The sequence below is a fragment of the Salvia splendens genome, chromosome 7 (genome assembly GCF_004379255.2).
Source record: "Salvia splendens isolate huo1 chromosome 7, SspV2, whole genome shotgun sequence".
Taxonomy (NCBI): Eukaryota; Viridiplantae; Streptophyta; class Magnoliopsida; order Lamiales; family Lamiaceae; genus Salvia; species Salvia splendens.
In genome coordinates this window covers 5631088-5643228 of record NC_056038.1, presented here as the reverse complement: position 1 = coordinate 5643228, position 12141 = coordinate 5631088, and the positions used below count along the sequence as shown (strand labels likewise).

Genomic DNA, 12141 nt, shown 5'->3' with positions numbered 1-12141 from the left:
TCAGATCTGCTTTAGTTTGTTAGTTGCAGCTTTCTTGTCAGTAGCTATTTAGGGAAATCTTTTCTGTTGCTTTTCTTACGCTCTGTTGTCTGGCTGTTTTAGGAAACTTATTTGCTTGACCCAGGAAATTTGGTGAATGATCTAAAGTTAATTTTCAGTTTCAAATCACGATTGCAATTACATTTGAAGCACCTTCAGTTCTCTGGATCCAGTAGATAGAATAGATTAGGTTTATATTCTCAGGTCTAGTAGTTAAAACTCAGCCCTTAATGAATGCGTGGCAGCAGCCGATCACTTTTTCGATTGTGTCGTAGAAACAATCTCGAGTAGGTCCCTAGTCTTTGTGGTTCGACCCCGTTCTTGCCGTTTATACTTAGTAATATTCGTTGCATTTGAGGGAAGTTATAAATCTTGTTGAAAGGAGGAACACGTGCACACGACACACGTGCAAAAATCCTCTCTTCAAAAGAGTACAATTATTTTTATTTCTTTTTTGAGAAAATAAGGTAATTTTATAAATTTAAGATGTTTTTTCAGATACAAGAGACAAAGTACTTTTTGGAATAAAGTTTGCCCCTATAAAGTTTGGACTTCTGGATAATAAGTGGGCAACACGATTACAAGCTCTATGGATGAATTGAAAATCGATGACGCCAACCCTTCTAGCAATAGCCAAGATGTCATCTTCCACAACCTCACTGTAAGGGTCAAGATCCACATCACCACGTAGTCCCCTAATCAAATTTTGGTTATCACATTGCACATATACCTTAGAGATATTCTGCAAAAGGGTCATATTCAAACTATACCGAATTGTGATACCTTCCATCAATGTCGTTGGCCCAGCCACTCGAAGTTCAGTCTTACAAGCGAAGACAACCGCCCCCTTTTCATCTCTAAAGATCACACCCAATCCAACTCGACCATTCTGGAGAACATTTATATCACTATTCATCATAAGAGTGCCCGATGGAGGAGGTTCCCATTTATGCAAACTGCAATGTTCAATTTTATTTCCAGCATTCTTTTCAAAAGTGTCAAGCATTTCCATCCAATTTTTGTGCGCCAATAAAAGAATTTCTTCCCAGTTAAAAACTTTTTGGTCAAAGTAAAATTCATTTATTCTCTTCCAAATATTCCATGCAGTATAAGCAAAAAGTGCAAAGGCTTCATGGGGTAATTTTTCCAAAAGAGACCAAACCACTTGCTTAAAAGAAGAGCTATTAAGGAGATGAGAGTCCAAGCGAAGATGGTCATACCTCTAGACATTAACCACTTCAGTACAGTGTAGCAATAGATGATCACTTGACTCACAACTCAAGCCACAAATCTCACAAACAGTTTCTGCATCAATGCCTCGACAATAAAGATTTCCCTTAGTGGGCAAGCTGTTTACACATGCTCTCCATAAGGAGTGTCGAATTCTTGGTGTAACTTTAGAATGCCACAATCTTTTCTAGCCATTTTCCAGTCTACTTGAGGAGGCTTTATATTCTTGACTTTTCCCAAGAAATGTACCTGTCAAATGATACACTGTCCTGACCGAATATATTCATTTCTTATCATATCCCCATATTCGTTTATCATCCAGTATGCGATTGCTAAGTGGTTTAGCACAAATATGATCCGCTTCATCCTTGTTAAAAAGTTTGTATATTGTCTCCTTTCCATATCAAATTTTGTTGGTCAATCAAGTCATAGACTTAAGAGTTTTATGTTCCTTGGAAGGTTTTTGGCGCTGAGGGGTGCAAGCCATTTATCCACAATTATTCAAAGGAGAAAAGAAATTGGAATCTGGAATCCCAAAATAATCAACTCCTTCCACGGTCTAATATTACAAAGCAATACAGAACCTGAAAAATAAACAAAGCATTACAGTAAAGTCAATACATGATTAACAACATAATTCCCATGGACGACGACGATTCTGCTTCTCTATTTGGGAACTAACCTTCTGTATCCACAATTACCAACTTTGTATTCCAACTCCTGTATTCTAACACTATTTACCATTTGGTTTGTTGATGTATTCTAGCACATCTTGGTTGATCTCGTCGAGGAAGGAGACGAAACCCATAACACTAGTGAACCCACTTCCTTCCACGTCCTGTTCCTCGATAAGATAGTTCTCGAACACCGTCGCATCGTCCTTCCCCCCTCTTATAAAAATCAGTTTAGGAGTAATACTCCGCTCTTGCTTCAGTTTGTTGATGTTTCTTCTCAAAAGGCCTGGTTAGGTATCTTTTATTAGCAAACGTGAATGCAATCGTAATTCTAAAAGGGAGGGGATAGAGAGAGAGAGAGAGAAGAAACAAATGAACGTTCACTTACAATCCTGGGGCGGAGGGAAAGGAAGGGAAGCGTCAGCTGTGGAGGAATAGAACACAATGAGCATAGTGAAAGCATCGAGGAAAAAAATTGGGCTGCCACTTGTTAGTAGTGCAGCGCGGCTCAGGGAATGGCGAGGGTATGCTTGTTTTTCTGGAGATTCATACGACACCAGTGAAGGATATACAGCACGGCTAAGTGAAGAAGGTTCCAGGGCACTGCATTAAAAAGAGTTGTGAGTTTTAAAAAGCTTGATGGCGCCATTATACAACCACTGAAGGTTGATGCAAATGATTATGTCCTGCATACCTGAACAAACACTGAAGATATATCCGATAGTCTGGATGAACACCTTCTTCATGAAACCGAAGAAGAGGATTCCGTAGCAAAGCAAAAATTAAGCGGGGCAAAGATTGCAGCTGAGGGAATTGACTGAAGGCAACATCAACACGGGAAGTTGTTAAACTTCCTCTTCCATTTTCAACAAGCTTGAAAGCATCATTATACTGAGCGACAAGATTTACAAGCCACTCATGCAGTAAAATCCTAGCCTCCCGAATTCCTTGCTCTAGTGAAGACAAAATCACCTAATAAGAATTTTAAAGAACAAAACGTTAAAATAACTTGACAGTATAAATGTATCAGCCATCAGCATACTCCTCGGTAGGGAAGATCAAATCCAAATATTTGGCTATAACTCAGCCACGCTGACGTGACAGTACACAGACACAATCTTCAACAAACGCATGCATAGGACAAAATATGAAATGAATCTTATGACACTTGCTTTAAAATGCAGTATATATGTGACACAAATCTGCAAATCCTCACCTCTCCTGTCGCTACCAAGCTTACAAAATGCATAGATATAGATAGCAACCACAACCTTCCGGAAATAGAGTTTACCTCGTGAACAAGTATGGAGAGAATGACTTCAGGATCCACAGTATCATAAATCTCGTTGATATTGCGAGCAGCTTCAAATTGTACAGTTCTAATCCTCAGTCTCCTTTGCAGGGAATATGTATCTCTGCATGAAAGTAGATCATACATATATAACATTGATCAACCGAACCTCATGCTGTAAAACTCAAAGCACGGGCGAAGGCTCTTTAAACAACAGCAAAAGCAAGTAGCGTATAAGTAACGGCCCAGTCCTCAACTGGTCAAATTAACGGGGCACAAAGAGCTCTTAGTGTGAGAATACTCATTTTAAGATATATAAGATCCAAAAATGAGAAAATATAGAAGTCATGGATAATTATAAAAGTTAATCATTTAACTCATTGTCATAATCCAAACAAGGTTATTTAAGTCAACTCCAGCACTATCTGAATTGTAAGGTCAGCAGAATCAACCTCACTTGGCATAATCCAGCAGAAAATATACATCAGCACTCACATTTTCAACATTTCATTATTCACAGCCAGTGTGCACGAGAAGCTAGCCAGAAAGATAGGGATAAAAAATGCCTCCCAAAATATTCAAAAACCTACACTGTAAATAATTAAGCCGCTATATCAGATTTTATGCAAATAGTATACCATTATGTGACCACTGGAATTAGTTCTTGCCATAATTGAGAACCGGATTTAACTTTGAATTTCTTGTATTACTATTTACATTCATAATCAGATTTCACAGAAGCAATTTAAGAATGACTGAATGAAGCATTTTGAAAATAAGTGAAACTATCAGAGCCAGGAGTTTTTTCGCAACCACCATTATTGTCATTGACACAACCTAACGATCACCTCAACTATTTTTGTGAAACTGCATTTACACTGAGCTCAATCAATGGATGTGTTTAAACTGCTTCCAAAACTACTGACCAGAAAATCACAAGATTCACGAGTTCTAAAACAGTTTATCAATCTTTCCTTTACATCATGGAGTCAGTGAACATGTTGTTCTCTTCTGAATCAACACATTAGATAGTTATTCATCAAGGTTTGACACTCAGGACCATTGCTCTTATGACCAGAAAGCTTCAACTGCACAAAAAGAAGCATACCTCTTTGAAGCTCCTGAACTTGACACTGACAGTTCATTTGGAGGCACAACCACTGAGTATTGAAATGCAATCTGTAATGTTGGGCGTTCTTTGCTGTGCCTGCATAAAAATGTCGATTGTCGTAATTTTATACAGAATCAAACTCAAATACAACAATGAAAATGTAGAGAATGGTAAGCGAAATGAAATTGAGAAATCATTGGAATTTTTTCATCCATCAAGTTATACACGAGTTCTAAACAAATGGCTTTACATATTGATTGAGTCCCCAGTTCATGAGAATGCAAGAGCACAAATAAAGGACTGCAAGATATATGAGGGATGTTGCAAGAGCATACTTGACTTCAGCTTATGAAAACAGCAAGCCAGAAAAAAATCTGAACTCTAGCAGAAAGGGAAAGATTTAGGGAAAAGATGTTTCTTGTGCCCCAACATCCTGGGGGGCTGGGAATCAGAGAAATAATGGGATCTCCAATTACACTAATTAGATGTTATGCCATGATTCATGAAGGTACTTTAGCTGTGAATGAAAATGAATTGAGTAGGATATCTTAAGATGAATCACGGTTAAAAAAGTAAAAAAGAAAAAGGATCTATGAATCTAAGCCAACAGAAAAGAGAACGACCAATATCACATAATTATTGTATGCATATCAAATATCATGGGAACATCAACTTCATGGTAAGTCTGTAATATGTTGACAATATGTACTAAGCAATAAAATCAAGAAATAAAAGTAAAAAACACTTGAGAACTACATAAGAAAACAGATAAGTAAAAGGAAGTATTCACGTTACAGTGAAAATCCAACATCACCCAGAAAATCAAAGTCATAGGCATATGTGGCAAAAGAGTCGCAGCAGATGATGTGCTGAACATTTTCATACTCCGGGTCTGGGAAGAAGTGCCCATACTGTAGCATCAGAAATGGGGAGTCATATTGTAAGAGTTTAAAAATGGCAAAAACAATTCAAAACTGGAACAGCCCATTCTTACTGAATGGTCAATCTTAAATTCAGATGATGTCCTGACACGGAGAACACAATTGAAAGCATATGGTCTACTTAACATACGGTACCTGCATCACATCATATATATCATCTAAGTGTCTAATTGAAGAGGAAAATCATAAATTGATTTAGTTTATTCCCAGCTATTACAAGATAATCCGAAATTAATATCATCTACAAGAATCATCATCAGGTATAACTTCGAAACTCACATATCTTGAGGAAGTGTTGAATCATCGGTACTTGAATATAGAAACAAAGAGCCTCCGCTCTCAATGCTTAGAAACTTCAAAGATGCTAGATCAGTATATTCATTTGTAACAGCAAATAGATCCACACATACGCCAGCTTGAACAGCAACAGCAGCCTGTGAAGCATAAATTTTCAGCTTATCATTTTATTACTTTACCAGTTTCTTAAGCGATTCGTTAAGACAAGCAAACTACCAAATCTTTATAAAATGGAGTCTGCTCAGGGAGTAAAGCACGATCAGCGTCCTCTCCTTTACTAGCATACTGTTCACCGTATCGTCTGGTGTCTAGCTGGCCAAGACCATAATCCGGAGGACCCGATAGAAAGGCAAAAACTCTGGCTGCATTCCACCAGAGGGAGAAGCAAAAGGGAGAATAATTAGAAGTCCTGACTAGGTCAGGGCATCCAGTAAACATATAGTAAATGAGAGGATTTGGCCAAAGTACCATGGTGAAGAAGCAGAAAATGGAAGCAAACAAATTGCTAGTAAATTACAAAATATTCTTTACAGGAATCGTTGATAGATTTATTGTACCCAGCGCATATGTATTCCCATACTCCGATCCAAGATACTTGAGCAGAGCTTCCATTGCAACCCCAAATCCTCGCCCACCAAGTAAAACACCATCTACTCCTTGACCAGCAGCTGTAGTCCGTTCCCAAGAAGTTGTTGGTTTTAGAGTTTCAAGGGCAGATGCAATAAGGTCTTTGCACGTGTCCACCTACAACATTGATATTTAAAGATGTGAGTACTGACTAGTCAAGATCCAAAGCTTCAACCCTACCACAACTCAGAAAAAATATTTCAAAGTGTAAACTAGCAGATATATAGTCTAATGAAATAATAAAAAAGCATGACAACACAAACATCATCAATGTACATACTGGAGCCAGAAATGAAAACAGTGGCATAACATCCTCAAGCTCCACTGTTAGGTTTTCAAGAGACTCTGGGTGAATAAAGACATTCTTGACTACAGGAATGGGCCCTTGAACATCATACAAGCCTATTTTATGGCTGAATGTAGCAAGACCAAAAAGTGACCCGGGCCCCAGTGCTGCAAAATTAGGAGATTAAGACTAGAATTCACTTTAGTAACAACAACTTCAATAGGAGATGGAAACATAACAAACCTTCCAATGCTGCTAAAAGAGCACTTTTAGTAAGTTCCAGAAACTCTTCTGATGCTGCAGAAGAAGACAATTCAAGGAGACCAAATGTTAGTCATACTGAAATTGCATTAACATACATGATTGGTCGAGAATGATAGTAATACTAGTCTACAGTTCACGCATTAATTTTTTTTTGGATAGACTGTTCAAGTTACATCTTCTTCACCAAATACTATCATAATAACATCATCCACTTATGCCTTCGTTTAGCATGGGAAATCTATTATTTCCTACCTTATACAGTTTATAACAGAGTTTGAACTTTTGAACCCCAAAGCATGATTTCCTGACATTACTTGCATTAACATACCCACTATTGTGATCCCAGTACAATTTGTACTCAACAACAGAGACCCATTTAAACCCCAAACTCGAGTGCGAATGATTGATTTATCTTATTTATTTAATACAAATTGAGATGCAGCAGTCAACAGTCGCAATAGGGATATACAATATCTTACAAGAGAGGTCAACAGCAGCAACATACACTGGCCTTGCCTTCATTTCTTCGGATCCTTCCTCTGCCACAACGTAATGAATAATGAAAAACACAAAACAACCTAACCACAGTTTCCAGCAAATCACATTTATAATGAAAGGAAGGCGCAAGCTTATGAATTACAACTTTGCACACAATAACAAGCTATGTGAGATGATCTTCCTGCACATTACTTCAACAGTTTGAATATATTTATGACGTAATACATTTCATAAATGAAAAGAATCAAGACTGATGATATCACATACATTATACAGATAAATAATGTGGCCAAGGTAATCCTATGTCTCCATATTAGATGTAATCCTATATCATAAAATGTGATAGCTAGTTCAACTTCCTGCTAGAGCAATGAAAAATTATTGCAACCTATAATCAACTATACTAATAGGATTGGATTTAAACACATTGAAAAGCTCGTAGACATCGTAAATGAGGAATTCTATTCAATCTCAGCAAGACTAGTTAAGGATTTCTATTCAATCTCAGCAAGACAAGTTAAGTATCTAGAATTGTTACCATTACTTCATACTGAAATTCTCAGTATTATGATTGTTAAATAGATTGATGAAAGGAAAATAAAACCAAATTCAGGCAACACGGAAAGGTCGTAGTGAATCAGCAACAACAAAAAAAAATAATCCAAATTCACCAATTCCACTGGCTCAGAAGCAGAGGAATTACGAGGTAATTCGAGGTCGATGAAGGAGGAGATATTCTCGGCGCAGGAATTTGGCAACGAGTATTGGGAGATGGACTGCGTGGAGAGGCCGTTGGTGGTGCCGCAGAGGGAGCAGTCCCACGACCACTGATCCAGCTCGCAGTAGGTGTTATAGTAGGCCCAGCAATTCTCGCATCGCGGCAGCAGCTCACCGTTGGATCCGTAGACCGGCGCGACGCCGTTCTCGTCCATGGCGGCGAACGGCGCCACCGTCATGCCCCACGGAACGCCGCACGCCTCCTCCTCCGCCGGGTTGAACGGGAACCGGGTCATCGTCTGGCGCACGGACATTGTGGATCCGGATCGCCGATTCGGATTGGAGGTAATTTGGGAGAGGTTTATTCGAGGTTTTTTTTATTAGCGAGGTTTCTATTTTCTGTCAAAAGTGAACGGAAAATGGTTAAACGACAGGACAGCGTAAGAGACACCAATCAGAAATTGACACGCTGGCTTTAATCCTGCCGTTGATGCACCACTTAACTATCATGGTTATTGGCAGAATTCCGCGAATGGAAGTTATGGAGGAACTTATAAGCCATTTGTACCGGGAAAAAAAACGTTTCCAGATAAGGGAAAGATGCGTCAGGCTATCGCGTGTTTTAACTAAACACGCATGAGGCTCTCGCGTCTTTAGTAAACACGCATCACGCTCTCGCGTGTTTCAATTAAACACGCATCACGCTAACGCGTGTTTACCTTGGATGAAAACCGAAGCTTCTGCCCTCTTTCTTCACTCCAGCGCTCCCCCTCTGCACGCGAGAAATCGGCGAAAACGAAGAGAAATCGACGAAAATCGAAGTGAATCTGACATCTAGCTGCTCCCGAATCTCTTTTAAGTGTTGTTAGGTAAGTTTTTACCCTTAATTTCATTTTTTGTTGGTTATAGATTTAGGGTTCAAGAGTTGAAATTTTTGTTTGAATTGTGATGAATTTGTGAATTATTGAAATTGGTGTCTGCCATTTTTTTTTTTGAATTATTGAAATTGGTTTCGAATGTTGAATGTTGGATGTTGGGATGAATTTGTGAAGAATTTTTGGATGGAATTGTGATGAATTTGGGAATTATTGAAATTGGTTTCGAATGTTGGGTGTTGGGATGAATTTGTGATGAAGTTTGCGTTGAATTGTGATGAATTTGTGAATTATTGAAATTGGGGTCGAATTTTTGTTTAATTATTGAAATTGGTGTCGAATGTTGTTAATTGTTGATTATTAGGATGTCGCGATATGGACCAGAAAATCCTTCTGTATTGCATTATCAGCACAGTCATATATCTCGCAAGGCGTGGGCAGGCGAGGAAACAACTCCTTTCAATATTCGGCGCTTTGAGGGCCATTTTTGGGAGATAGATAATCATCACAGACGCGTGATTGATTATGTCTGCAGATTTGGTTTTGGTGGGGTTTTTTACTGTGGGAAGGCGCTAGATGTAGATCATGCTTTAATAACAGCTTTGGTTGAACGTTGGAGGCCAGAGACACATACATTCCATCTTCCCGTAGGAGAAGCTACTATTACTTTACGGGACGTTCAAGTATTATGGGCTCTACGTGTAGATGGAGTACCATTTACAGGAAATGGGTATTGTGAATCTGGGTGGAGGAGTTCATGTGATGAACTGTTGGGCTTCTATCCCCTTCAAAGCGAGATGAAGGAAAACGGTATCTTGGCATCGGCTCTAATCTAGTTGATAATAAGATATCTTTTCATTCAATATAATAAATGATTTTGCACGAGGGGGATCATAAGCAACACCCAAACCTGGGAGCTGAATAATTTTCCCATCCCAATATAAACTCACAAACACCATCACACCTGCAAAATAAGTACGATAAACATCATATACTCTAAATTCAACCAAATTCAACAAAAAAATTTTAAACACCATGAACCGTAAATCTTATACCCAACTAAAATATACCAATAATAACCGAAACAAATGGTAGAAAGTTACCTAACAACACTTCAAATTGGAATGGGAGCAGCTAAATGTCAGATTATGGTTCGATTTTTGCTAGTTGGGATGAATGGGGCTACGAAGCAGAGCAGTTTTCGCGTCTGTGATAGGCAGAAAGCAGAAGCAGCAGCCTGGACTGAATTTTGTATCCAAGGGAGACACGCATCAGCTTATTGCGTGTATAAATTAAAACACGCATGAGCAAATCGCGTGTATACATTGAAACACGCTTGAGCCTCTCGTGTGTATAAATTCAAACACGCATGAGCAAATCGCGTGTTTAATTGAAACACGCATGAGCCTAACGCGTGTTTACTATGGATACACGTGTGAGCTTCTCGCGTCTTTCCCCTCTCTGGAAACTTTTTTTTGCGGAAACAAACGACGGATACTACCTCCCAGGAGGTCCATTCGTGGAATTTGGCCCATGGTTATTAGCCCAAATCGAATCGAATCCGAAAATAGTTCAAAATTAAAAATGAATCGAAATCGAAATACTGAAAAAATCAAAACCAAAATAAACTGAAAGGACATTTTCGTCATTCCTTATACATGGTAGTTTTTGTCAAAGCATCTGCATCGGTGTTATTAGCTAAGAGCAGGCGTCGTGTCGATGGCGAGGCCAACACCCTGCTCTTAGCTAAGAGCACCGTCGTGCCAACGGCAAGAGCATGAGCAGCCGACGTGGCATGCTCTGATTGGCCGTTGGTTTATCATTTTTTTTAATTCGAAAAAATCAGAAAAATTCAGATTTAATAAGAAAAATATTTTCCCACTTTCCAATAAAATATATCCATTTTTTCGACACTTTTAATTTTTTTTCATTATTTGTATCCCAAAATTCACACTTTCATCTATAAATACATTCATTTCTACACAAAAAAATCACACTATACCAAACAACTCTCTCAACCTCAATTTTTAGGATTTTAATCATATAATTTTAAATTTTTAGGATTTCAATTATGTATTTTTTATTTTTTTTGTAATTTGTAATAGTATTTCGGGTATTTTTAATGCATTTTAATATTGTGGAAATGTTTTTATTTAAATTGAATAATAGAATGATGAGACCCTTGAGCATGCTCTTGCGGAAGAGCATGGGTGTGGGTGTTATGCTCTTGCAGAAGAACAGAGAGTAAAAAATGAATAAAAGTGGGTCCGAGCCAACATCCATCTAGGAATTACTAGATATAAGTGTGATCAATGAGTGTTTGAGACCGATTAAGAGTGGTGGTAAGCCAAAGAACTCATCATGACCAATGAGAATTCGGAGTGGTCTAGCGAAGAACCAGTCGTGACCAATGATGATATTGGCCTTTAAGGGGGTTAATTGTTACGGACTCAATGCCTGATATCAGTTGTGAGAGCAATTGGTGTAGAGTTTATAGATATAATGTGACATCTCTCCTACAAACTAGTCTTTTAAGATGAGTTATCTTATTTAGTACTCTCTCGATTTCACCTTAATAGAGTTGTTTCATCTTTTGCATTCGTTTTCGAAAATAATAATAAATACTTAAAGTGAAAAAACAGTATAAAAGAAAAATAGTACTCCATGAAGGAAATGGATCCTCTGCTGTGGAGGATTCCACAGCATACAGTGCCGTGTTCAAAACGCAAATTTTAAAGCACTAAACGCAGGGCATTTTATTAGTTAATTCAAAACGCAAGTTTTAAATTATTAAACGCATATAATTAGTTGATTAGTTGATTTATTTTTTTGAGTCGGTTCATTTTTATATACTCCACTATATCATTTATAAGTTTATTTCGCAAATTTTTTATTTCATTTAGATAATTGTTTTATTTTAGGGATTACTGTAAATTAGAATTTACAAGTTTTTTTAATTTATAAAGAGAGCTCATTTTTATAATTGGATTTTGTAGTAGTGTTTCAATTGAGGGCTAAAACTACTCAAAAAAAATGTTTAGAAATATAAAAATAAAGCTTTTGTGACATACTCTGCAATTAAGTTTCATGCACAACATGTAAGAAATAATGAAAATTCTGAAAGGAAATGCGCTAGAATTATATTAATATGGATTAAGTAATTATAGTTGGGCTATAATTATATTAAGAGGGAACATTATTTTTGGTCCACGAACTTTGTCAAAGTATCATTTTAGGTCCGTGAACTTTGAAAATATCATTTTAGGTCCGTGAACTTTGAGTTAGTATCAT

At 37.7% G+C, this 12141-nt stretch overlaps 1 protein-coding gene across 3 annotated transcripts; it reads right to left on the bottom strand.

Moving 5' to 3' along the window:
* Nucleotides 1-1787: 1787 nt before the first annotated feature.
* On the bottom strand, nt 1788-10213 carry LOC121811553 (protein transport protein Sec24A-like). Of its 3 annotated transcripts, none has more exons than XR_006052677.1 (15): nt 7962-8935; nt 7240-7299; nt 6740-6793; nt 6491-6663; nt 6141-6327; nt 5800-5945; nt 5566-5720; nt 5340-5421; nt 5141-5256; nt 4343-4441; nt 3235-3358; nt 2638-2915; nt 2332-2546; nt 1952-2229; nt 1788-1853 (listed from the first exon to the last, which is right to left on the bottom strand). XR_006052677.1 is itself a non-coding variant. In XM_042212434.1 (15 exons), exons 2-15 carry the CDS (start codon nt 9807-9809, stop codon nt 2003-2005), a joined length of 1965 nt encoding a protein of 654 aa, XP_042068368.1. In that variant the 5' UTR covers nt 9810-9814; nt 9954-10213; the 3' UTR covers nt 1788-2002. The 3 variants fall into 3 exon arrangements, 2 of the variants coding, with proteins under 2 accessions (XP_042068368.1, XP_042068367.1); XM_042212434.1 differs by lacking the exon at nt 7962-8935 and adding exons at nt 9761-9814; nt 9954-10213 and having other exon boundaries at nt 1788-2229; XM_042212433.1 differs by having other exon boundaries at nt 1788-2229; nt 7962-8933.
* Between the last annotated feature and the right edge of the window lie 1928 nt (nt 10214-12141).

What these genes read in the sequence shown, in the direction of transcription:
- LOC121811553 (XM_042212433.1), bottom strand. Translation starts at nt 8,289, where the DNA reads ATGTCCGTGCGCCAGACGATGACCCGGTTCCCGTTCAACCCGGCGGAG. An exon ending in TGCTGCTGTTGACCTCTCTT is followed by an intron (nt 6,794 to 7,239) that starts GTAAGATATTGT and finishes CTTCTTCTGCAG; the next exon opens with CATCAGAAGAGTTTCTGGAA. An exon ending in TTTCCCTCCGCCCCAGGATT is followed by an intron (nt 2,230 to 2,331) that starts GTAAGTGAACGT and finishes ATACCTAACCAG; the next exon opens with GCCTTTTGAGAAGAAACATC.